Below are 24,194 nucleotides of genomic sequence, written 5' to 3'. Positions count from 1 at the left end.
TCAGCTGCCAAGCACGATCGTCACTGGGCCAGCTCAGATCCCCACCACTCTTCCGAATGGGCAGACGTCCATCGTGACCGTCCCGTCAGGCGTGGTTACCACGGTCCCGGTGAATGGTGGTACCTCTGCGATCCCACAGCCATCGAACGTCATCCCAACTTTGTTGCCCGGCGGCGATGATGACAATGGCAGTGATGGAATCATTACCGGCATCCCCGAGCTTGAGACCTCTCTGACTCTACCTATCTCTATCATCGACGGCACTCTTTCCGTCTTGCCGACCGCCGGCGTGTCGGCTCCCGTCTCGTTGTCGGCTCCTCTTGGAAGCGTGTCCTCGCAGTTGTCCAGCACGGTAATTGCTGGTCCAACGCAGTTGACCTCCATTCTTCCCGGCGGACAGACATCGATCATCGCCATTCCCTCTGGCTCCGACATCACTGTGCCAGTGTCTCTTCCTTCCGACACAGGACTTCCGGTGTCCAGCACGGTGATTGCTGGTCCAACGGAACTAACTTCCATCGTCGGGGGCCAAACTTCGATTATTACTATTCCCTCTGGCTCCGACATCACTGTGCCAGTGTCTCTTCCTTCCGACACAGGACTTCCGGTGTCCAGCACGGTGATTGCTGGTCCAACGGAACTAACTTCCATCGTCGGGGGCCAAACTTCGATTATTACTATTCCCTCTGGCTCCGACATCACTGTGCCAGTGTCTCTTCCTTTCGACACAGGACTTCCGGTGTCCAGCACGGTGATTTCTGGTCCAACGGAACTGACTTCCATCGTCGGGGGTCAAACTTCGATCATCGCCATTCCCTCTGGCTCCGACATCACTGTGCCAGTGTCTCTTCCTTCCGACACAGGACTTCCGGTGTCCAGCACGGTGATTTCTGGTCCAACGCAGCTGACCACCATTCTTCCCGGTGGTCAAACTTCGGTCATTACCATTCCTTCCGGCTCCAGCATTACTGTCCCAGGGGCCGGATCGACTCTTCCCTCTGGCATCACTCTCCCTCTGCCATCTTCGACAGTGGTGACAGGACCGACGCAGGTGACCGTGTCTCTGTCAGATGGTCAGATCTCGACCTTGACGATTCCTGCGGGCTCATCAGCCACACTCCCAGTGGTCAGCCCGACGCTCCCCGTGACCATCCCGACTGTGCCGACTTCTACAGTGGTAACAGGACCGACACAGGTGACTGTGTCTCTGCCCAACGGTGAGATGTCAACATTGACGATCCCCGCTGGTTCATCTACGACTCTGCCAGTGGCTATCCCCACAATCGTACCATCTTCAACGCTTGTTACGGGACCGACTGAAGTGCCCGTCTCTCTGCCCAACGGCCAGACATCGACGATGACCATTCCCGCTGGATCATCTACCCTCCTTCCTGTGGCTAGCTCAACACTCCCCATCGATCCCTCCTCGGTGCCCCCTACCGGGGTCCCATCTGGCTTACCCGCGGATTTGCCATCCTCTACGCTAGTCACCGGGCCGACACAGATCACTGTGTCTCTGCCTAACAGCGAGACTTCGACTCTGATCATTCCTGCCGGGTCGTCTACCCTCCTGCCTGTGGCAAGCCCGACTCTGCCGGGTAACCCCACGTCCGTGGTACCAACGCAGGCTCCATCTGGCCTACCCACGAATCTGCCGTCGAACAGTCTGTCCATCCCAAACACGTCGACAGAGCTTCCTGATGACGAGTCAAACGGTGCGGATCTTACCTCATTAATCTCCGGGATCGAGGAGACCCTACCTACCGAGTCGCCCGAGCTGAGCGTTGACGCCTCGCTCACGGCGTCCGTCTCTCTGGAGACTCCAGATGTCTCTGGAGTAGTCTCCGCCGTTACATCGCTTCTTGGAGAGGTACTTCCGACGCCCAGCACTGGTCTTACCCTGCCGATTGATTCTGGTCTTCCTACACAGACTCTGCCGACTAGTATTGACGCATCGGTGCCTCAGGCTTCTGGCATTATTAGCTCCCTCACGTCGCTCATCGGAAATCTCTTCCCGTCCGCCAGCACTGACCTTCCTCTCCCAACTGGATCTGGCCTCCCAACCCAAAGTCTTCCTACCGGCATCCCTTCCAGCGTTGCATCGAACATTGAAGCTTCTTTGACCTCGATCATTGGTGGCCTGCCTAGCAACCTTCCTAGCAGCGTGGTGCCGGAGATTGGCGACTCCTTGACGTCGGCAATCAGTGATCTCACCAATCTGCCTGCACCAACAGGTACCGCTTCCAACATTCCCGACGTTTCCAGCTTTGTCTCTGATGTTCAAGCATCTCTGACTTCGATCATCGGCGGCGTACCGAGTGGCCTACCAAGCAATTCTGCCTCAGACATTGAAGCTTCTCTGACTTCGATCATCGGTGGCCTGCCTAGCAACCTTCCCAGCAGCGTGGTGTCGGAAATTGGCAACTCCTTGACGTCGGCGATCACTGATCTCACTGATCTGCCTGCACCAACGGGCATCGCATCAAACATCCCTGACGTTTCCAGCTTCGTTTCGGACGTTCAAGCATCTTTGACGTCGATCATCGGCAGCGGCTTGCCCAGCGGCCTCCCGAGCAACTCTGCCTCGGAAATCCAAGCCTCTTTGACTTCTATCGTCGGCTCGGCTCTGCCCAGTCAACTTCCAAGCAACGTCGCCTCCGACGTTCAGGCCTCTTTGACTTCGATCATCGCTGGTTTACCCAGCGACCTCCCCAGCAGCGGCTTGCCCAGCGGCCTCCCGAGCAACTCTGCCTCGGAAATTCAAGCCTCTTTGACTTCTATCGTCGGCTCGGCCCTGCCCAGTCAACTTCCAAGCAACGTCGCCTCCGACGTTCAGGCCTCTTTGACTTCGATCATCGCTGGTTTACCCAGCAACCTCCCCAGCAGCGGCTTGCCCAGCGGCCTCCCGAGCAACTCTGCCTCGGAAATTCAAGCCTCTTTGACTTCTATCGTCGGCTCGGCCCTGCCCAGTCAACTCCCAAGCAACGTCGCCTCCGACGTTCAGGCCTCTTTGACTTCGATCATCGCCGGTTTACCCAGCGACCTCCCCAGCAGCGCCGCATCGGAAATCGGAGCCTCCTTGACTTCGCTTATAGGAGACTTGACCAACACCATCTCTGTGCCAACCAGTATTACCGGGCTACCAACAGGCTTGCCAAGCGACGCTCCTACGAACGTCGCATCGGATATCGGAGCCTCGTTCTCGTCGATTGTCGGAGATTTGACCAGCGGTCTTTCTGCCGCCCCAACGGTACCGACAAGCCTTCCCGACCTCTCTCTGAGCATCTCCATCTCAGGCTCGAACTCCTTGTCTGTGGCACTGCCGACCCTGAGCCTTCCTAATGAGCCAACGAACCTGCCTGCGGTGCCGTCAAACGTCGCATCGGACATCAATTCTTTGACCTCCGCCATTGCCGATCTGACGAGCGGTCTCTCCGCAGTACCATCGAGTGTCGCATCGCAGATCGACTCTTTGACTTCCGCTCTTGGGAATGCCGGCAATGGTCTACCAACGAGCCTGCCGGCGGTGCCATCTGACATCGCATCGGACATCGACTCTTTGACCTCCGCCATTGCCGATCTGACGAGCGGTCTCTCCGCAGTACCATCGAGTGTCGCATCGCAGATCGACTCTTTGACTTCCGCTCTTGGGAATGCCGGCAATGGTCTACCAACGAGCCTGCCGGCGGTGCCATCTGACATCGCATCGGACATCGACTCTTTGACCTCCGCCATTGCAGACTTAACAAGCGGTCTCCCTACGGTGCCCTCGAGCATTGCATCGCAGATTAACTCTTTGACTTCCGCTCTTGGGAATGCCGGCAATGGTCTACCAACGAGCCTGCCGGCGGTGCCATCTGACATCGCATCGGACATCGACTCTTTGACCTCCGCCATTGCAGACTTAACAAGCGGTCTCCCCACTTTGCCCTCGAGCATTGCATCGCAAATCAACTCTCTAACTTCTGCTCTCGGCGAAGCCGGCAGCAATCTACCAACGAGCTTTCCTGCGGTACCATCTAACGTCGCAACGGACATTGACTCTTTGACTTCTGCGCTCGGCGAGTTAACTAATGCCCTCCCAACACAAACTGGCCTGCCTACGGTGCCATCCAGCGTCGCATCGCAGATCGCCTCTTTGACGTCTGCGCTCGGCGAGTTGACCAACGCCCTCCCAACACCAACTGGCCTGCCTACGGTGCCATCCAGTGTCGCATCGCAGATCGCCTCTTTGACGTCTGCGCTCGGCGAATTGACGAACGCTCTCCCAACACAGACTGGCCTACCTACGGTGCCATCCAGCGTCGCATCGCAGATCGCTTCCTTGACGTCTGCGCTCGGCGAGTTGACGGACTCCCTCCCAACACCAACTGGCCTACCTACGGTGCCATCCAGCGTCGCATCGCAGATCGCCTCTTTGACGTCTGCGCTTGGCGAGTTGACCAACGCCATCCCAACACCAACTGGCCTACCTACGGTGCCATCTAGCGTCGCATCGCAGATCGCCTCCTTGACCTCTGCGCTCGATTCATTAACCAATGGCCTTCCTACTGGCGCACTAACGGACGTACCTACAGTACCTTCCAGCGTCGCATCGCAGATTGCCTCCTTGACCTCTGCGCTCGATTCATTGACCAATGGCCTTCCTACCGGCGCACCAACGGACGTACCTACAGTACCCTCCAGCGTTGCATCGCAGATTGCCTCCTTGACCTCTGCGCTCGGCGAGTTGACGAACGCTCTTCCAACTGGCGTACCAACGGACGCACCTGCAGTACCTTCCAGCGTTGCATCGCAGATTGCCTCCCTAACTTCTGCGCTCGGCGAGTTGACGAACGCTCTTCCAACTGGCGTACCAACGGACGTACCTGCAGTACCTTCCAGCGTTGCATCGCAGATTGCCTCCCTAACTTCTGCGCTCGGCGAGTTGACGAACGCTCTTCCAACTGGCGTACCAACGGACGCACCTGCAGTACCTTCCAGCGTTGCATCGCAGATTGCCTCCCTAACTTCTGCGCTCGGCGAGTTGACGAACGCTCTTCCAACTGGCGTACCTACTGGCGCACCTACAGTGCCATCCAGTATCGTATCAGAGATTGGATCTTTGACGTCTGCTCTCGGCGACGCGATCAGCAACCTCCCCACGAGCGCTGCGACCAATCTACCAAGTATCGTTTCGGACATCCAATCGTCGTTAAGCCAGGCCATTGGCGACTTGACCTCCAGCATCCTGGCCGTGCCAACTGGTGGCGCGACGGACATTCCGCAGCTCTCAAGCATCGTCTCTGAAGTTGAACAGATTGGAGACTCTTTGACTTCGGTGTTCGACGGTCTGACCAATCTTCCGACGCCTACGGGGATCGCGACCAACGCTCCCGAGGTTTCCAGCATCATCTCGAGCATTGCGGGATCCGTATCTTCGGTTCTTGGCGACCTGACCAATGTTCCTGCACCGTCCAACGCGCCCGAGGTCTCCAGCATCATCTCGAGCATTGGAGCCTCAGTCTCTTCGGCGCTAGGCGACCTGACCATCTCTGCGCCAACTGGAATCGCGACAAACCTGCCACAGCTCTCTAGCGTCGTGTCCGACATCGGATCCTCAGTCTCTTCGGTGCTAGGCGACCTGACCAACATCCCTGAACCGACCAACGCTCCCGAGGTTTCCAGCATCATCTCGAGCATTGGAGCCTCAGTCTCTTCGGCGCTAGGCGACCTGACCATCTCTGCGCCGACTGGAATTGCGACAGACCTGCCACAGCTCTCTAGCGTGGCCTCAGACATCGGAGCTTCCGTCTCCTCGATTCTCGGCGACCTGACCAGTCTTCCAGCCACCGGCTCCGGCCTGCCACAGCTCTCTAGCGTTGCCTCAGACATCGGTGCTTCCGTGTCTTCGGTTCTCGGCGATCTGACGAACGTTCCCGCAACCGGAACAGGCCTGCCACAGCTCTCTAGCGTTGCCTCAGACATCGGTGCTTCCGTGTCTTCGGCGCTCGGCGATCTGACGAACATTCCCGCAACCGGAACAGGCCTGCCACAGCTCTCTAGCATTGCTTCAGATATTGGTGCTTCCGTGTCTTCTGCGCTCGGCGATCTGACGAATGTTCCTGCCCCAACCGGAACTGATCTGCCGCAGCTCTCTAGTATCGCTTCTGACATTGGCGCGTCCGTCTCTTCTGCGCTGGGCGACCTCACCAACGTACCAGCGCCAACCGGAACTGGCCTGCCACAGCTCTCCAGCATTGCTTCAGACGTTGGCGCTTCCGTCTCTTCTGCGCTCGGCGATCTGACGAATGTTCCTGCCCCAACCGGAACTGATCTGCCGCAGCTCTCCAGCATTGCTTCAGACGTTGGCGCTTCCGTCTCTTCTGCGCTCGGCGATCTGACGAATGTTCCTGCCCCAACCGGAACTGATCTGCCGCAGCTCTCTAGTATCGCTTCTGACATTGGCGCGTCCGTCTCTTCTGCGCTGGGCGACCTCACCAACCTACCAGCGCCAACCGGAACTGGCCTGCCACAGCTCTCCAGCATTGCTTCAGACGTTGGCGCTTCCGTCTCTTCAGCACTCGGCGATCTGACCAATGTCCCAGCGCCTACCAGCGTACCTGGAGGACTCATCTCAACTCTCTCCTCCCTGCTTGGCGATGCTTCGAGCCAGCTGCCCATCCCAACGGTTTCCGGAGGTCTCTCATCGATTCTCAGTGATGCCACCGGTCTACTCGGTGCCCCCACCCTGTCTCTCGGTGCGACTCTCTCAGGCGATATAGGCGTGGGCACTCTCACCAACCCTGCCGGCCTTGAGACCAGTCTTTCGTCTTTGCTCGGCCAGATTACAGGCGATCTTCCCTCGGCGACGCCTTCTATTCCATCGGGCCTTGAGACTAGCCTTTCTTCTCTACTCGGCCAGATTACAGACGATCTGCCTTCGGCGGCTACGCCTTCTATCCCGGCCGGCCTTGAGACTAGCCTTTCTTCTTTGCTTGGCCAGATCACAGAAGACCTCCCCACGGCTACGCCTTCTATCCCGGCCGGCCTTGAGACTAGCCTTTCTTCTTTGCTTGGCCAGATCACAGGAGACCTCCCCACGGCTACTCCATCCATTCCGGCCGAACTTGAGACCAGTCTCTCCTCTTTGCTTAGCCAGATCACAGGAGATCTTCCTTCTGCTACGCCATCTATTCCGGCCGAACTTGAGACCAGTCTCTCCTCTTTGCTTGGACAGATCACAGGAGATCTTCCTTCTGCTACGCCATCTATTCCGGCCGAACTTGAGACCAGTCTCTCCTCTTTGCTTGGACAGATCACAGGAGATCTTCCTTCTGCTACGCCATCTATTCCGGCCGAACTTGAGACCAGTCTCTCCTCTTTGCTTGGACAGATCACAGGAGATCTTCCTTCTGCTACGCCATCTATTCCGGCCGAACTTGAGACCAGTCTCTCCTCTTTGCTTGGACAGATCACAGGAGATCTTCCTTCTGCTACGCCATCTATTCCGGCCGGGCTTGAGACTAGTCTCTCCTCTTTGCTCAGCCAGATTACAGGCGACCTCCCTGCAGCGACGTCCTTGATTCCAGCCGAGCTTGGGTCTTCTTTGTCATCTCTACTCAGCCAAATACCTACAGGCGGTCTCCCTTCGGCTACACCCTCGATTCCGGCCGAGCTTGGATCTTCTCTGTCCTCCCTACTCAGCCAGATCCCCACCGATGGGTTCCCCTCGGCCACGCCCTCGATTCCGGCCGAGCTTGGATCTTCTCTGTCCTCCCTACTCAGCCAGATTCCCACCGATGGGTTGCCCTCGGCCACGCCCTCGATTCCGGCCGAGCTTGGATCTTCTCTGTCCTCCCTGCTCAGCCAGATCCCCACCGATGGGCTTCCCTCGGCCACGCCCTCGATTCCGGCCGAGCTTGGATCTTCTCTATCCTCCCTGCTCAGCCAGATCCCCACCGATGGGCTTCCCTCGGCCACGCCCTCGATTCCGGCCGAGCTTGGATCTTCTCTATCCTCCCTGCTCAGCCAGATCCCCACCGATGGGCTTCCCTCGGCCACGCCCTCGATTCCGGCCGAGCTTGGATCTTCTCTATCCTCCCTGCTCAGCCAGATCCCCACCGATGGGTTCCCCTCCGCTACACCCTCGATTCCAGCTGAACTTGGGTCTTCTCTGTCATCTCTGCTTAGCCAAATACCTACAGGCGGTCTCCCCTCGGTCACGCCCTCTATACCAGCCGGCCTTGAGACCAGTGTCTCTTCTTTGCTCAGTCAGATCACAGGCAATCTGCCATCGGTCACGCCCACCCTTCCGGCGGATCTCGGATCGTCTCTGTCATCCTTGGTTAGTCAGATTCCTACGCTCTCCCTAGGAATTCCCACAGGCTCGGTGTCAGGCATTCCCGAAGTTACAGGCGATCTTCCATTGGCCACACCCTCGCTTCCAGCTGACCTGGGGTCCTCACTGTCGTCGATTCTCAGCCAGATTCCTACGCTTTCCCTCGATCTCCCCACTGGTTCAAGTATTCCCGAAGTTACAGGCGATCTTCCATTGGCCACACCCTCGCTTCCAGCTGACCTGGGGTCCTCACTGTCGTCGGTTCTCAGCCAGATTCCTACGCTTTCCCTCGATCTCCCCACTGGTTCAGGTATTCCCGAAGTTACAGGCGATCTTCCATTGGCCACACCCTCGCTTCCAGCTGACCTGGGGTCCTCACTGTCGTCGATTCTCAGCCAGATTCCTACGCTTTCCCTCGATCTCCCCACTGGTTCAAGTATTCCCGAAGTTACAGGCGATCTTCCATTGGCCACACCCTCGCTTCCAGCTGACCTGGGGTCCTCACTGTCGTCGATTCTCAGCCAGATTCCTACGCTTTCCCTCGATCTCCCCACTGGTTCAGGTGTTCCCGGCGTCACGGGCGATCTCCCCTCACCGACACTCTCGCTGCCATCCGGGCTGGAATCATCTCTGTCCTCGCTGCTGAGCCAGATTCCTACGTCCCTCGGCTTACCGACTGGCTCGATCTCGGGTGTCCCAGGAAACTCTGACCTGCCCGCGCCAACTCTCTCCCTGCCATCCGGGCTGGAATCATCTCTGTCCTCGCTGCTGAGCCAGATTCCTACGTCCCTCGGCTTACCGACTGGCTCGATCTCGGGTGTCCCAGGAAACTCTGACCTGCCCGCGCCAACTCTCTCCCTGCCAGCTGGCATTGAGTCGTCCTTGTCGTCCTTGATAAGTCAGATTCCTACGTTCCCTCTTGAGGTCTCAACTGGCTTACCAACTGGCGTGCCAACTGATCTGATATCGGGCTTGCCGACTGGCCTACCATCAGGTCTACCAACGGGTCTGCCATCGGACCTTCCCGGTGGAGGTGATGGAACTTTGGACAGTCTGACCTCTCTGCTTGGTGAGGCTACGTCTTTGATTCCGCCAGTCTCCGGTATCCCAGAGATTACAGGCACTTTGCCTATCGTCTCGGCCACGACACCAAATCCAGCGGACATTAGCAGCATTATCTCCAACATTGGCAGTGACATCTCCGCTGGAGTATCGTCCATCTTGCCTGTTGGATCAGGACTTCCAACTTCTCTGCCCATCTCATTGCCAACGGATATCGAGGGACTTCCAACGTCTCTGCCCATCTCATTGCCAACGGATATCTCGGGACTTCCAACGTCTCTGCCCATCACATTGCCAACGGATATCTCGGGGCTACTAACGTCTCTGCCCATCACATTGCCAACGGATATCGAGGGACTTCCGACGTCTCTGCCCATCTCATTGCCAACGGATATCTCGGGGCTACCAACGTCTCTGCCCATCTCATTGTCAACGGATATCGAGGGACTTCCGACGTCTCTACCCATCTCATTGCCAACGGATATCTCGGGACTTCCAACGTCTCTGCCCATCTCATTGCCAACGGATATCGAGGGACTTCCGACGTCTCTGCCCATCTCATTGCCAACGGATATCGAGGGACTTCCAACGTCTCTGCCCATCTCATTGCCAACGGATATCGAGGGACTTCCAACGCCTCTGCCCATCTCATTGCCAACGGATATCGAGGGACTGCCAAGTCTCTCTATCCCCCTGCTCACTGGCACGGATCTACCATCGTTGTCTATTCCCACATCCATTCCAGGAATACCGAGCCTTTCCATTCCGGCGGCTTCTGGCTCCCTACCTTCCTTGAGTCTTCCAGGCGGCTCCGACTTGCCTTCCTTCACTCTTCCAGGCGAGTCCGGTCTGCCTCCGTTTACTCTCCCGACATCGTTAACCCTCCCAACGTCGTTGACTCTGCCGACGTCGTTGACTCTGCCGACGTCGTTGACTCTCCCGACGTCGTTGACTCTCCCAACTGGTTCCGCCACTCTGCCATCCTTGAGCATTCCAACTGGTTCCGTCACTCTACCATCTTTGAGCATTCCGAACGTCCCTTCGTTGGGCATCCCAAGCATTTCGCTCGGCGGTACCGCATCGGTTTCGGTTCCAGCTGCACCACAAGCAACGTGCGCAGCCGATGGCTCGCTATGTATCCTCCCACTTGTCGACGGTGTACTCGGAATCGACGACTGTTGCGGTAGCTGTGTCCAGGCTGAGATCAGCATAGAGAATGGCGTCAGCGTCCAGCTCTTGAGATGCTCCTCGAACGGGGCTCCTGCAGGCTCGGCGGGTCTGACCCTTAGCGGGCCATCGCTCAGTGGCGCTCCAACTCTGAGTGTCCCCAGTCTGACGATCCAGCCCACGGCAGACATTCCTGCTTCTCTGAGCGGTATCTTGTCGTCAATCGGTAATGGTATCCCGACTTCCCTTCCCACTGGACCCGATGCTCTGCCATCTTTGAGCATCCCCACGGCAGACATTCCTGCCTCTCTGAGCGGTATTCTGTCCTCCATCGGTGATGGTCTCCCAACTTCGCTCCCGAGCGAATCTGGCGCCTTGCCATCTTTGAGCATCCCCACGGCAGACATTCCTGCCTCTCTGAGCGGTATTCTGTCCTCAATCGGTAATGGTCTCCCAACTTCGCTCCCGAGCGAATCTGGCGCCTTGCCATCCTTGAGCATCCCCACGGCCGACATTCCTGCATCTCTGAGCGGTATTCTGTCCTCCATCGGTGATGGTCTCCCAACTTCGCTCCCGAGCGAATCTGGCGCTTTGCCATCCTTGAGCATCCCCACGGCCGACATTCCTGCTTCTCTGAGCGGTATTCTGTCCTCAATCGGGAACGCCCTGCCAACTTCTCTTACCGGAATCGACGCTTTGCCATCCTTAACTATACCGAGCGGCTCGCTGCCTTCTTTGACGGTTCCAACCGATTCCGTCACTCTGCCATCTTTGAGCATTCCAACCACAGACATTCCTGCCTCCCTGAGCGGCATTGTCTCGTCCATCATTGACGGCGCCCTGCCAACTTCTCTTCCTACCGGAATCGAGCCATCCTTGACCATACCGAGCGGCTCGCTGCCCTCTTTGACGGTTCCAATCGATTCCGTCACTCTGCCATCTTTGAGCATTCCAACCGCAGACATTCCTGCCTCCCTGAGCGGCATTGTCTCGTCTATCATTGACGGCGCCCTGCCAACTTCTCTTCCTACCGGAATCGAGCCATCCTTGACCATACCGAGCGGCTCGCTGCCCTCTTTGACGGTTCCAACCGATTCCGTCACTCTTCCACCTTTGAGCATTCCAACCGCAGACATTCCTGCCTCCCTGAGCGGCATTGTCTCGTCCATCATTGACGGCGTACCCACATCACTGCCGTCGCTCAACCTTCCAGGCGGGTCCGGCCTGCCATCCTTGAGCCTTCCAACTAACTCATTGCCATCTTTGACTCTTCCGACTGGCTCGCTGCCATCTTTGAGCATACCCACCGGCGCTTTGCCATCCTTGACAATCCCGACTAGTCTGTCATCCTTGACCCCACCAACCGAGTCTGCTGCAGTACCATCTGTGAGCATTCCTACTGGAAGCATTCCATCTTCGCTGAGCGGTATCCTCAGCTTAGGAACTCCTTCCGTCGCCTTGCCGTCAATTTCCCTTCCAGTCGGTATCTCGAGTACTGCGATTAACCCAGTCCCTACCGACGGCTCGAACAATGGAGATATCGTATCGGAAATCGCGAGTGGCGTCAACGGTGTCGTCTCCTCGGTTCTTGGAGGACTCCCCTCAAGCTCCACAGGAATCCCTCAGGTCCCGACTTCCAGCGCAGGCAACATCGTGTCGTCCGTCGTTGACGGGGGCTCTGGCATTATCTCGAGCTTGACTGGAGCTTTGCCTACGCTTCCTACTACGTTGCCGACTGTCCCGACCTCCAGCGCTGGCAACATCGTGTCGTCCGTCGTTGACGGGGGCTCTGGCATTATCTCGAGCTTGACTGGAGCTTTGCCCACGCTTCCTACTACGTTGCCGACTGTCCCGACCTCCAGCGCTGGCAACATCGTGTCGTCCGTCGTTGACGGGGGCTCTGGCATTATCTCGAGCTTGACTGGAGCTTTGCCCACGCTTCCTACTACGTTGCCGACTGTCCCGACCTCCAGCGCTGGCAACATCGTGTCGTCCGTCGTTGACGGGGGCTCTGGCATTATCTCGAGCTTGACTGGAGCTTTGCCCACGCTTCCTACTACGTTGCCGACTGTCCCGACCTCCAGCGCTGGCAACATCGTGTCGTCCGTCGTTGACGGGGGCTCTGGCATTATCTCGAGCTTGACTGGAGCTTTGCCTACGCTTCCTACAACTTTGCCGACTATGCTAACCTCCAGCGCGGGCAACATCGTTTCGTCTGTCATCAACGGTGGCTCCGGCATTGTCTCGAGCTTGACCGAAGGCTTGCCAACGCTTCCTACAACTTTGCCGACTGTGCTTCTCCCTACTGGCACCACCCCAACCGGCGGTAACATCATCTCTTCAGTCATCAGCCTTGGCTCTGGCATCTTCTCGACAGCAACAGGAGCATTGCCAAGCGTGTCGAGCGGCTTCACTACCCTGACAAGGAGCTCTGCGGAGCCGATCCTATCAAGCAGCGTCTCGATCTCGGCCACTCAGCCAGTGATCGTTCTCCCGACCATCAGCCTCCCTGCCATCAGCTTGTCTACCGCAAACACACCTATCGTGTCGGCCAGTCTCTCGGACTCCGCGTCCGCGCCCGCCATCGCGGTCACCACAACGATCCCCAGTCTACCCATCGTTTCGATTGGATCCTCGACAACCACATCGGCCGCAGCTCAGCAAACTTGCGCACGTGAGGGAGAGCTGTGCACGATCCCACTTCTGGATGCCCTCCTTGGTCAAGGAAACTGCTGTTCAGGACGCTGCACTACAGCCGAGCTTAGTGCCAGAGGCATCCAGCTCTTCAGATGCTCTTCCTCTCCAACGAGTTCTGCGGATATCTCTCTCGGCGTGAGCCTGGGTGCATCTGTAGTGAGCACTACAACTCTTAGTGCGCCGGCAATCACGACGACGACTGTCAACCTCCCAGTCTTGACGACCACGACACTCAACGCACCGACAGTGACGACCACAACTCTTGCCGCACCGGTGGTATTGACTACTACAACGCTCGCCGCCCCGATACTGACCACGACAACCCTGGCCGCCCCGGTGGTATTGACAACTACAACCCTCGCCGCACCGGTAGTCTTGACAACTACGACCTTGGCCGCCACATCCGTTGCTCCAATCAACGTTTCTGCCTCGGTCAGTGCGTCGGTCGGTGCCTCAGCTACTGCATCTACAACCAGTCCACCAGCCGCCGTCCTCCCAACAACACTGTCAACGACCACGCGGGCTACCACAACTAGCAGCGCTGCTGCAGGAGGCGGCAATCTCCTTGGGGGACTCGTCTCAGTCGTCAATACTGTCGTAGGAGGAGCGTCTTCGACGACCTCATCGGCCCTTGCAACCACTACCACTGCGAAGTCTGGCCTGTCCGGACTGTTAGGAGGATGAGAGAGAATTTGGGAAGGATTTTATGAATGAAAGAATGTTTGGCGTTCAGGGTCGGTTGCAGTTCTGCTCTCTTGGATAGATTTTCTTTGTACACAATAAATGTAAATTACTTTACACACATCATCTTTTACCAGTCTGCTCAACATGTTCCTATGTCTCCTACACATCCATCTATATACGTTGCCGTGATGGTCTCTCATTGGCTGGGCTCGTCTCCGCTTTCTGGCTTTCGCAAGAATGACCTCCGCCCATCTTCAGAAAGACACGACATCACAAACCCAACACTCCGCCAGCATTGAACGGAGAACATCACGATTTACCCGTCATCGCTTCATGCATCTCGTCTTCCAATGCCGCCGTGGACCATGAATTCTTGCTCATGGCCTTCCTCCTATCGACCCGGCCACGCACGCCACCACCTTGTAAGCGCCGACGCGCATATCGAAGGATCCGCCGTGCGTCTCAGGCCAGCGCTTCCCGACCCTCTTCAACTCTGGGTGTGTAGTATCAAGTCCCCGGCGGGGCGCATCGATTCATCCAGCAATGAAAAGACTAGTCGTCGAATCAGCAGCCCCCCAAAGCTGAGCGGCTGCGGCTAAATTTGGTCGTTCGGCATGTCGTGTATGGGCAGTGGTAAAGTACCTCGAGTACCTCCGTCTACTCCTCTGATTTCTTCCTTTCTGCTGTTCTTCGCTGCTTCCTCTTCCTTGTCCTTGCACCCTGTCATTCCTTACAGCTCCCTGGAGGCATGCTGTAGAAGTCCGCCAGCATGAAGCCAACAATGCCAGCACTGATCCTCGCCTTCTTCCTCGCCACCACTTGGGCCGCAAGTCCACAGGAGACCCATGACGCCGGAATCGATGAACAGGCCAAAGCAGCATACTTCGTCCTGCCCAGTTCCGGCTACGTCTTCGCACTGAACGTCGCCGAGAATGGGGACGTCTACTACCATATGAATGCTCCGGCTTCGCATTCCTGGATGGGAGTCGGCTTCGGCTCGAGCATGACCAATACCCGGATGCTGATCTCCTACCTGGCGGAGGACGGCCACCATCTTACCAACACAGTGCGGTATAGCACTGGGCACACGGAACCCGTGGCGGAGGACGTTGTCATCGAGCCTGTTACAAGCGATCACTACGCTCCTTTCTCAAATACACTGAGCCCAGACGGTATCATGATCGCTCACGCAGTCTGTCGGAAGTGTGCGACTTGGAAAACCGGAGCTCTGAATCTGACCAACACAGCCGAACAATTCGTCTTCGCCCTCGGACCAAATCTGACCCTCCACTCCAACGACAAAAACGCCCCTCTTCGACTCCACGACTTCCACGGCACGTTCCAACTAGACATGACCGTAGCAACAAACTACACCGGCGACTACGCACGAGTTCCCGCGCCCCAAGATCCCGGCCTCCAAACCGGCGACTCATTCTGGGCGTTTGCAAACTACTACTCGTCCTCCGCATACAACACCTCCAACGACGCCGAATGGGCCGGCGTAGCCCACGCAGTCTTCATGTGCTTCACCTTCCTGCTCATCTTCCCCTTGGGCGCTCTCTCCCTCCGTCTCCTGCGGCGAGCACTAGTCCACGCAGCAGCCCAAGTTCTCGGAGTCATATTCCTCACCATCGGTCTCGGCCTCGGAATCTACGCCTCAAAGCTATACAACAAAGTACTGCTGCCCTTCCCCTCCACCACAACAACCAACGAAACTAACCATTTCTCCAGTCCAAAACCTTCACCACCCCCCACCAAATCCTCGGCCTCCTCATCTTCGCCTCCGTCTTCCTCCAACTCGGCCTCGGACTAACCCACCACATCCTCTACCTCCGCGCCGGATTACCCACGATCATGGGGAAAATCCACCGCTACCTCGGGATATCCATCACTCTCCTCGGCATCGCCAACGGGTTTCTCGGCCTAGACTTCGCCGGCGACAAGCTCACGCCCTATGGAATCGTGGTAGCCGTGATGCTGCTCATCTTCGCATTACTCACCTACCTCGTCTTTCGGCATAACAATAAACACGTTTATAGACCGGAGAAGCAAGCCTTCATTCCCAACGAGGATGGAGAGGCAGGGCGGGAATACGAGCTTCGTGAAACCCCCTTCTCGTCGAATTCGAGACGGTATATACAAACGCCGCGCACGCCGTTCTTTTCGCTGGCGAGGCAGAAGTGGAATGATCGCAGTGAGGACAAGAGGGCCGAGAGGAGGGGGAATCAGATGGCAGCGAACAGTGCTGCAAAAGTGCAGGCCGAGAGTCTATATGCGGACACGCCGGCTTCAGAGAGGACGAATCCGTTCAAGGGGAAGTGGGAGGCTGTGCCTTTGCGGTGAGGGGAATGAGGTTGGGAAGCCTGGTTGTTTGACTTAGCGTAGGCATACAGCACTAGAATTTAAGCGCCTTCATGTGACGAGAGTGGATCTTTTCGCACGCCATGTAGATGGCCACGGCGCTTGCGGGATGTTTCAGGATTTGTTGAAGAAGAAGTTGGGTTCGGTTGGTAATCGACAATTCGCTTGGATCTTCTTTGACCGCGTGCGTGTCATTGAATGTCATTCAGGGCATCCTGACGGATCAAACGGAATATACAATGCATTATACATCAGGCTGTACAATTACAATATGTATACAATGTGCTGTGAGCCATCAGAGCAAAGACTCAACCCCCTCGATCCCTCTATACTCATCTCCGTGTTCGAGTGGACTTCCTCTCACCAGGCGTAGCTTGCTTTTCTGCCTTCTTCGGTGCTGCTTTTGCCTTGGGCGTGGACTCGGACTTTTTCGGTGTGGCTTTGGACTTCTTCGCCTTGGTCACCTTCTTCGGCTCAGGCTCATGTTCCCCCTCTTCCGCCTCCTCGACCTCGTCCTCAACAGGCTCAACCTTGGCCTTCTTCCCTCTCGCAGCCCGTTTCTTGGGCTCAGCATCGCCATTCGTCTCAACAACAGTCTTCTTCCCTCCACGCTGCTTCTTAGCCGGCATGACCTCTTCCTCCTCCTCGTCCTCCTCCTCCTCCTCGTCCTCCTCCTCCTCCTCATCCTCCTCCTCCTTGACCTTCCGCTTCCTCCCTTTCACCGGCTTCTTCTTCTCCTTCTTCTCTTCAGCACCATCCTCCACATCATCCTCCTTGAAATCCCCCGCCACATTCCCCGTCTTCTTCTGCACACTCGGGACAATCGCACTCGTCCTCCCACTAACCGTCAAATGCACAATCTTCTCCCCATTCGGCAGCACATTACTCGCCTTCTTCCCTTTATCCCAGCGATGCTTCATCAACCAGTCCGAGGGGAATTGTTCGCTATCGGAAAGTGTCGCGCAGGCGATGCCTGTGACTTCCAAGAGCGCGTCTCTTAGTCGTCCAATCTCCTCGTCGGAGAAGGTGTTGCTGTATTGTTCGGGGTGGAGGCGTGCTTGGTACAGTACCTCGTCGGCGACCCAATTCCCCACCCCGGAGATATTCGCTTGATCAAGCAGTAGTCCCTTCACAGGCACCTTCTTCCTTCTCATCAACGCAGTCATCCATTCCAAAGTGACAATATCCTTATCAATAACCGGATCCGGCCCATTCTCCTTCAACGGCGACACCCTTCTGATCTCCCCCGCCTCACACTCCACCAACCGAATCCTCGCCAACCGTCTCGGATCCACAAACGCGACCTCCAACGCTTCCCTCTCCCCCTCGGCATCAATCTTCATCAACCACTTGACATATTTCGGCGGCCACTCTTCCGTCACAGGTTTATCCTTTCCCTGGCGATAGTATCCCGTTTCCTCAATATTAAACTTGATCCATCCCGTCATTCCCAAGTGTAGAACCGAGTGGACTTTGGACTCGGCGAGCGTGAGGTAGAAGTATTTTCCTTGCTGGCCGGCGAGGGAGACTCGCTTGCCGGTGAAGGCTTGGGAGAAGGCGGTGGCGGTGCAGCCGACTTTGCCGTAGACGATGTCGTCGTCGAAGCCCTGGCAGGAAGCGATGGTGCGGTTGACGAGGTGTTTGCGGAGGTAGTGGACTATGCGGGCGACTTCGCCGATCTGTATGAGGGGGAGGGAGGGTTAGTAGTTGGTCGTCGTCGTCGTCTCATGAGATTGGAGACATACCTCAGGCATTGTGGGCGAGTGTGCTCCGCGTGGTGGAAGATGTCGTCGGTATATTCAGAAAGATGTTTAATCGTGCTCGAAAGTCGAAGAGAAGGAGACGCGACTCGCGTTAAGAGTGCTGCGTCATCATCCATGACATGACCTTGATGACAACGGATAACTTCGACCTCGTCTTCTCTTGACATTGACATCTCGCAAGACTTGGACAAAGATGTCCCTTCATTGCATCGTCAACGATATGAGTTCTCTTCCAAGACCGAAGACTGCCAATAGAATACCAATCTGGGCCATGGAATGCCTCGCATCGGCCTACTCAACTCGGCCGAGATCAGCCTTTTACCGCAGAATGGCCAAGTGCTAGAGTCTTTCTTCTTGTTCATATCCGTCTTTCTTTTTCACCTACATATTGCCATTATAAGGAAAAATTCTAGTAATATACAATATACAGCATGGCATTAAGACTACTGACCAGCGTTCTGGCCCTCTCAACTCTAACAACAGCCCACGGAGACCACTCCCACGACCACCATGAAGCCGAGGATCCTCAACAACCATTCATCGGCTGGACAAAGGAAGACCTCGACGCCAAATGGGGCACCGACTGGGGTTTCAGCGGCATCTCGACATTCGCCCACCTCCCCCACATCCGCTGCCTCCAGCACCCCTCCCAAACCTACGACATCGCCATCCTCGGCGCCCCCTTCGACACCGCAGTCTCCTACCGCCCGGGAGCCCGCTTCGGCCCCCGCGCCATTCGCGCCGCCTCAGCTCGCCAAACCGCAATGCGAGGCTACAACCCTCGCGCGAACTTGAACCCCTACACCTCCTGGGCGACCGTGCTCGACTGCGGCGACATCCCCATCACACCCTTCGACAACAGCCTCGCCATCCACCAAATGTCCCTCGCTTTCTCCCAACTCTCCAACTCCCCTGTCCCACAGTCCTCCTTCTCCTCCAACATCCCCTACCGTCATTTCCCTAAACTCATCACCCTGGGCGGGGACCACTCCATCGCCCTCCCCACCTTGCGAGCCCTACAAGCCGTCCACGGACCGATTGCTGTCGTCCACTTCGACGCGCATCTAGATACCTGGCATCCGGCGAAATACCCCACCGCCTGGCTCAACCCGGACGACTCCACGTTCCAGCAATCATTCATGACCCACGGAACGATGTTCTGGCTCGCTCATAACGAGTCCCTGCTCTTACCCCACAAGTCCGTCCACGCTGGTCTCCGAACCCGGCTTTCCGGCGCGGAAGACGACGAAGACGACGATGCGCAAGGCTGGTCGCGCATTGCGTGTGATGATATTGATGATCTTGGCGCACGAGGCGTAGCGGAGAAGATTATGAAGCACGTTGGTACGGAGGTCCCGGTATATCTGAGTATTGACATCGATGTCATTGATCCCGGATTGGCACCTGGAACGGGAACCCCAGAACCGGGCGGTTGGACGACGAGAGAGTTAATAAGGGTGTTGAGGGGGATTGAAGGGTTGAATGTCGTGGGGGCGGATGTGGTGGAGGTGAGTCCGGCTTTTGATGGGGCTGGGGAGGTGACGGCGTTGGCGGCGGCGCAGGTTGTTTTTGAGGTTTTGACGAGTGTTGTTAAGAGGGGGTTGAGTGATGGTGGTGAGGAGAGGAGGGGGAAGGGGAGGGATGAGTTGTAGGGGTGGATGGGAAGGGGGCGATTATGATGACGATATGGAGGACGATGCTGAAGACGACGCTGAATACGACGACGAAGACGAAGACATTGCTATATACGACACTGTCCTCGATATATACACCACTTACAAGGAATGCAACGCTCCAGAACGAAATCTGCCACTCGTATATGGCACTGTCCATCCTCCACAGCTCGCGAAGAAAGATGTCTATCTTTCTAAGACAGACATCCGTAAGCGATTGGCATTAGGTTCTCTAGAGCATATCAACTCTTCGACTCTACAAGTTAAATGTCAAGCATTTCATACGATCCTCTGATAAACACAACCCCGCCCAATGCCGAAGTGAATCCCGAACACCCACCTAGCCCCTCCGAATGCCGGCGACGATCGATCTAGCGGGGCAATTCTATATTCCGACACGACTTCAATGCAAGACAACAACTTCAACCTCCCGAAAGAATAACAATAAATCAACAGTCCAAGACGAGCTCCATCTCAAAGACCACTGCTCAAAGCGGATCCAAGAAAGACTCAATATATTCCTCTCCGGCCCACCTCCACCTCACCCACCTCCCCCACCATGTCCCCCCACCTCTCCGGACCAGGCTACCTCGCCGTAACAATCCAGCCAGGCAAAAACACCGACCCAGCAGCCTTCCACGAATGGTACAACACCGAACACGGCCCCCTCCGTCTCCGCCTCCCCTTCATCACCTCGGGAGACCGGTATCATGCCGCAGACTCCCTGCAACCTGAATGGTCCGCCGTGTACAACGTCTCGGATCTCGCGTGGTTGGAGAAGAGAATTTATACGAGATTGCGGGAGGAGAGGTCGAAGCGGGAGAGGGAGGTGATGGGGACTTTTGAGGGGTTGGATAGGAGGATTTATAGTTTGTTCTCTTCTCGTTCTCGGGATGGGGAGGGAAATGGCAAGGGAGAGGCGGCTCCTGCGACGGTGAGTGTGTCAATGCGGGTTAAGGAAGGGGAGGACTTGGAGGAATTTGATCGGTGGTATGAAGAGGAACACATCGATCTCGTGGCGAAAGTCCCCGGCTGGTTGCGGACGAGGAGGTTCCGCTTGGTAGTGGGTGGACTCAACGGATTGCCAGCGGAAGGAGAAGTAGAATGTCTCGCCGTCCACGACTTCTCTCATTTAGACGCCATCGATGGTCCGGAGATGAAAGCCGCCATGAGCACGGCGTGGCGGGAAAAGGTCATGGCGAAGGTGCATTCAAAAGAACTGAGGAAGTGGTCCCACCACCTCACCTTCGATGCGCTGGAAGAACCGCCTTCCTCCGTCGTCACGACCGACGGCGCGGTGCTGAAGTTCCAGCTGGAAGGCTCCCCCACCGACCCAGTCGTGGTATGCGTCAACTCCATCCTCACGAACCTCCACATCTGGGACTCCGTAACGGCACGTCTCCTCTCGGGAGTCAACGGGAAAAGTTACCGCGTCCTCCGCTATAATCCGCGAGGCTACGCTCCTCTTCCCTCACGCGCCAACCCCGCGACCTTTGACCTCCTCGCCGACGACCTGGAGTACCTGCTCTCCCGGCTCAACCTCCCAAAGGTCCACGCCGTGATGGGTGTGAGCATGGGCGGCGTGACAGCCATCAACTTCTCTATCCGACACCCCTCTCTGCTCGAGAAGTTTATCGCGTGCGACTGTAATCTCTCCTCCAGTCCCGCCAACAGCCAAGCCTGGGCTGAACGGGTGGAACTCGCGAGGGAGAAGGGAATGCCTGAACTCGCGAAAGTGACAGTGGAGAGGTGGTTCACCCCCGCGAACCATGGGTCGGAGGAATTCAAGAAGGTATTGGCGATGGCGGAGGGAGCGGACTTTGATGGGTTTAGAGGGAATTCGTTGGCGTTGAGTGACTATGATTTGAAGGGCAAGGTTGGGGAGGTGAAGGTGCCGGGGTTGTTAGTTGTCGGGGACGGGGATGGCAAACTGCCGGAGGCGATGGGTAAGTTTGGAATTGAGGGGACGAGGATGGAGGTCGTGAAGGGGGCGGGACATTTACCTATGTTGGAGAATTTGGAGGGGTTTATGGAGACTTTGGGGGGGTTTTTGTAGAGTCGTAGAGGGGCACGAGCAGTTATGGGCTGAAATGTATATGGCATAGAATGCACAGACGATCTACCCAATGTATCATCGATATTCTCAACCCACAAGCCCAAACCCCTCCCATGTCACCCTCATCATGTCCAACCCACTCCCATCTCGCTCAATCCCAACCCCCTCTCCTCACAAACTCACCTTACCAACCCTAATCCCCTCCCTCCCCAAAAACGCTCCCCATCCCAGCCCTCCTCGCCGCCTCCCCAACCAACCCCATCAAATCCCCTTCCTCCTCCCTCCTCGCGAGCACCCTCACCAACACCGGCTCGTTCTTCTCAAAAGCATCACAACTCAACCACCAAAGCACCTTATGATCCTCCAAGCTAAAACACCTCAAATGCCTCACCTCCGCCCCCTCAATCCCCTCCTTCGTCCTCGCCACCCTCGCCACATGCGTCCCCCAAAACCCCGGAAACGAACTCCTCGCCTTAACGTCCACCCTCCCACACGGCCGATCCAGTTGATCCCACGCTCCCTCACTCCTCATAACATGCGCATACACATCCGGATGAGTGAGCAAGATGTCGAGGAATCCGGAGACTTGCCCTGCCGTACAAGCAGAGTTGTCGGGACGTCCAGGCACGATGAAAGTGAGGAATGAAAGTAATTGGTCCTGTTCCCAAGCGTATTCTTGCACGCGGTCTTGGGCGGGACGGCAGAGTCCGTAGACGGGGTGGCCGGGGGAGGAGGGTTGGGCGGAGAGGGTGAGTAGGCCGTATTTATGCAACATCAGCAAGCTTGCAATGCATGGTGCCATGTCGGAGAGGTGGAGGAGGTGGGCGTAGGGGGTTATGGGCTGGTCAACGAGGTTAGTGGGGTGGATTGGCTTGGGATTGAAGAGAGGAGATGGGACGTACGATTTGGCCGCGGAGGAAGGCTCGGTTGAGGTCTAGCAGTGCGCTCCAGGTTGGGGCTTGGTTCCATTGATTGAGGATGGTTCCTTCGGGCGTGGGAGGGCGCGAGGTGTGCCAGGCTAAGGGCTTGTTGGGGTCGTATTCGTAGGGGAAGCGGGGGAGGGTGAGGTCTTGGAGGCGGTATTTTGTCATTCCGTTCGGCGCCTTGTATTCCGGTGAAGGGTGGTGCGGCGAATGGATGGGTTTACGCTTGGATCGGAAGAGTCTCTTAAGCTTGTCGGAGAAGCGTTGGGAGTCGTGGGAGATATTGCGAGGATCGTCTTCCGTCGATGCCATGGGTTTCCGATCACGCTGGAAGAGGTTGCGCAACTTGTTCGTGAATCGGCGCATGATATGCTGTAATCTTGTAGATCATATGATCAGCTGGAGGAGTTGCTTTTCATGAGCAAAGAACTCAGGTCTCGTGAATGTATGACATGATAGCCACAAAGAACTTGACCAGTTGTCTCTGGACTTGGATAGATGTTCGGCATAGAAGTGAGGCGTTGCTTGTGGTGTCATCTGATCGGATGCTCTGTGAATCTTCAGCTGAAAGTGCAAAGTGAATGAAGTGAAAGCACATGCTAAAAACAATACCTTCTTGATTCTTCCGGCCGAGGCTAGAGCTGTGCAAGATGGTCTTCACGTTTGCTCCTTGAATCACTCCTTCGGCATGCGTCGCCGTGATCACATGCCAGATTCATGCCGCGCATGATCGTCCATATCGAGACTGTGCAGAAATCGAACAAGCGCAAAGTGCGCTGAAAACCAGCAATAATATGTCCATCCTTTCAAGTCCCATCCCAACGCCCTCCCTGCGCCATCGCTAACGTATCAAATGCCCAAACCCAATCGCAATACCCGTCGTGAATCATCAAAAGCTCTTTCTCATAACACTCCTCATGCCATTCATTGCCACCCTCACCTCCCCTGCTTCCCCTGCCCCTGATTCACCAGCCTAGCCACCCTCTCCTGCTCCTTCCAATGCTGATACTCCCCCGTCCACGTCTTCGCGAGATACTGCACATCCTCCACCGCACCCTCCGGCCCGCGATTGTACAACCACACCGACACGGCCATCAATCCCACCCAAAACACCACTTTCCGCGCCATGCGCATCCAGAAGAGGACGCTTTGCAAGAGCATGTTAAGAATCTTGAGCGAGACGAAGAGGATGACGAGGAGCAGGGCGGCGGTTGCGAGGTCGGGTTTTTGGCTGATTTGGGCGATGAGCGGGGTGAGGTAGGATTTGAAGAGGAGGGCGTAACCGAAGAGTTGGCGGAGGTAAGGGGCGAAGGCGAAGGTTGAGTTGCTGAGGAGGAAGGCGGCCCAGTCTGTGAGGAGGAGGAGGGTGTTAGATAGGTTGTGTTGCGCGGGAGTGGTGGTGGATGGGAGAGATACCTTGTACGGCGTCCATGATGGCGGTCGTGCGTGTTGTTCCTGATGTATTGAGGCGCAATGCCGTAGGTTGAG

At 56.6% G+C, this 24,194-nt stretch overlaps 8 protein-coding genes across 8 annotated transcripts; 5 read left to right on the top strand and 3 right to left on the bottom strand.

The window, feature by feature from the left end:
- Positions 1-9,553: 9,553 nt before the first annotated feature.
- Positions 9,554-10,126, top strand: MYCGRDRAFT_67654 (uncharacterized protein; the record flags this gene model as incomplete). Its single annotated transcript, XM_003856800.1, has 1 exon — positions 9,554-10,126. A coding segment is annotated over one exon (573 nt), but the record flags the coding sequence as incomplete, so codon positions are not given.
- Positions 10,127-12,031: 1,905 nt separating this feature from the next.
- On the top strand, positions 12,032-13,930 carry MYCGRDRAFT_117768 (uncharacterized protein; the record flags this gene model as incomplete). The annotated part of the gene is made up of 1 exon (XM_003856801.1): positions 12,032-13,930. A coding segment is annotated over one exon (1,899 nt), but the record flags the coding sequence as incomplete, so codon positions are not given.
- A 781-nt stretch (positions 13,931-14,711) lies between these two features.
- MYCGRDRAFT_33703 (uncharacterized protein) lies at positions 14,712-16,273 on the top strand (the record flags this gene model as incomplete). The annotated part of the gene is made up of 2 exons (XM_003856802.1): positions 14,712-15,605; positions 15,662-16,273. 2 exons carry the CDS (start codon positions 14,712-14,714, stop codon positions 16,271-16,273), a joined length of 1,506 nt encoding a protein of 501 aa, XP_003856850.1.
- A 350-nt stretch (positions 16,274-16,623) lies between these two features.
- Positions 16,624-17,973, bottom strand: MYCGRDRAFT_34505 (uncharacterized protein; the record flags this gene model as incomplete). Its single annotated transcript, XM_003856786.1, has 2 exons — positions 16,624-16,815; positions 17,014-17,973. Coding segments are annotated over 2 exons (1,152 nt in total), but the record flags the coding sequence as incomplete, so codon positions are not given.
- Positions 17,974-18,485: 512 nt separating this feature from the next.
- On the top strand, positions 18,486-19,706 carry MYCGRDRAFT_33113 (uncharacterized protein; the record flags this gene model as incomplete). The annotated part of the gene is made up of 1 exon (XM_003856803.1): positions 18,486-19,706. The coding sequence occupies one exon, from the start codon at positions 18,486-18,488 to the stop codon at positions 19,704-19,706; it is 1,221 nt and encodes a 406-aa protein (XP_003856851.1).
- A 580-nt stretch (positions 19,707-20,286) lies between these two features.
- On the top strand, positions 20,287-21,783 carry MYCGRDRAFT_32667 (uncharacterized protein; the record flags this gene model as incomplete). The annotated part of the gene is made up of 1 exon (XM_003856804.1): positions 20,287-21,783. The coding sequence occupies one exon, from the start codon at positions 20,287-20,289 to the stop codon at positions 21,781-21,783; it is 1,497 nt and encodes a 498-aa protein (XP_003856852.1).
- A 193-nt stretch (positions 21,784-21,976) lies between these two features.
- Positions 21,977-23,072, bottom strand: MYCGRDRAFT_90294 (uncharacterized protein; the record flags this gene model as incomplete). The annotated part of the gene is made up of 2 exons (XM_003856785.1): positions 21,977-22,624; positions 22,686-23,072. The coding sequence occupies 2 exons, from the start codon at positions 23,070-23,072 to the stop codon at positions 21,977-21,979; spliced, it is 1,035 nt and encodes a 344-aa protein (XP_003856833.1).
- A 570-nt stretch (positions 23,073-23,642) lies between these two features.
- On the bottom strand, positions 23,643-23,939 carry MYCGRDRAFT_33442 (uncharacterized protein; the record flags this gene model as incomplete). Its single annotated transcript, XM_003856784.1, has 1 exon — positions 23,643-23,939. A coding segment is annotated over one exon (297 nt), but the record flags the coding sequence as incomplete, so codon positions are not given.
- Positions 23,940-24,194: the final 255 nt, after the last annotated feature.

Source organism: Zymoseptoria tritici, chromosome 1 (assembly GCF_000219625.1).
Source record: "Zymoseptoria tritici IPO323 chromosome 1, whole genome shotgun sequence".
NCBI lineage: Eukaryota > Fungi > Ascomycota > Dothideomycetes > Mycosphaerellales > Mycosphaerellaceae > Zymoseptoria > Zymoseptoria tritici.
This window is presented reverse-complemented; position numbering and strand designations above follow the sequence as displayed.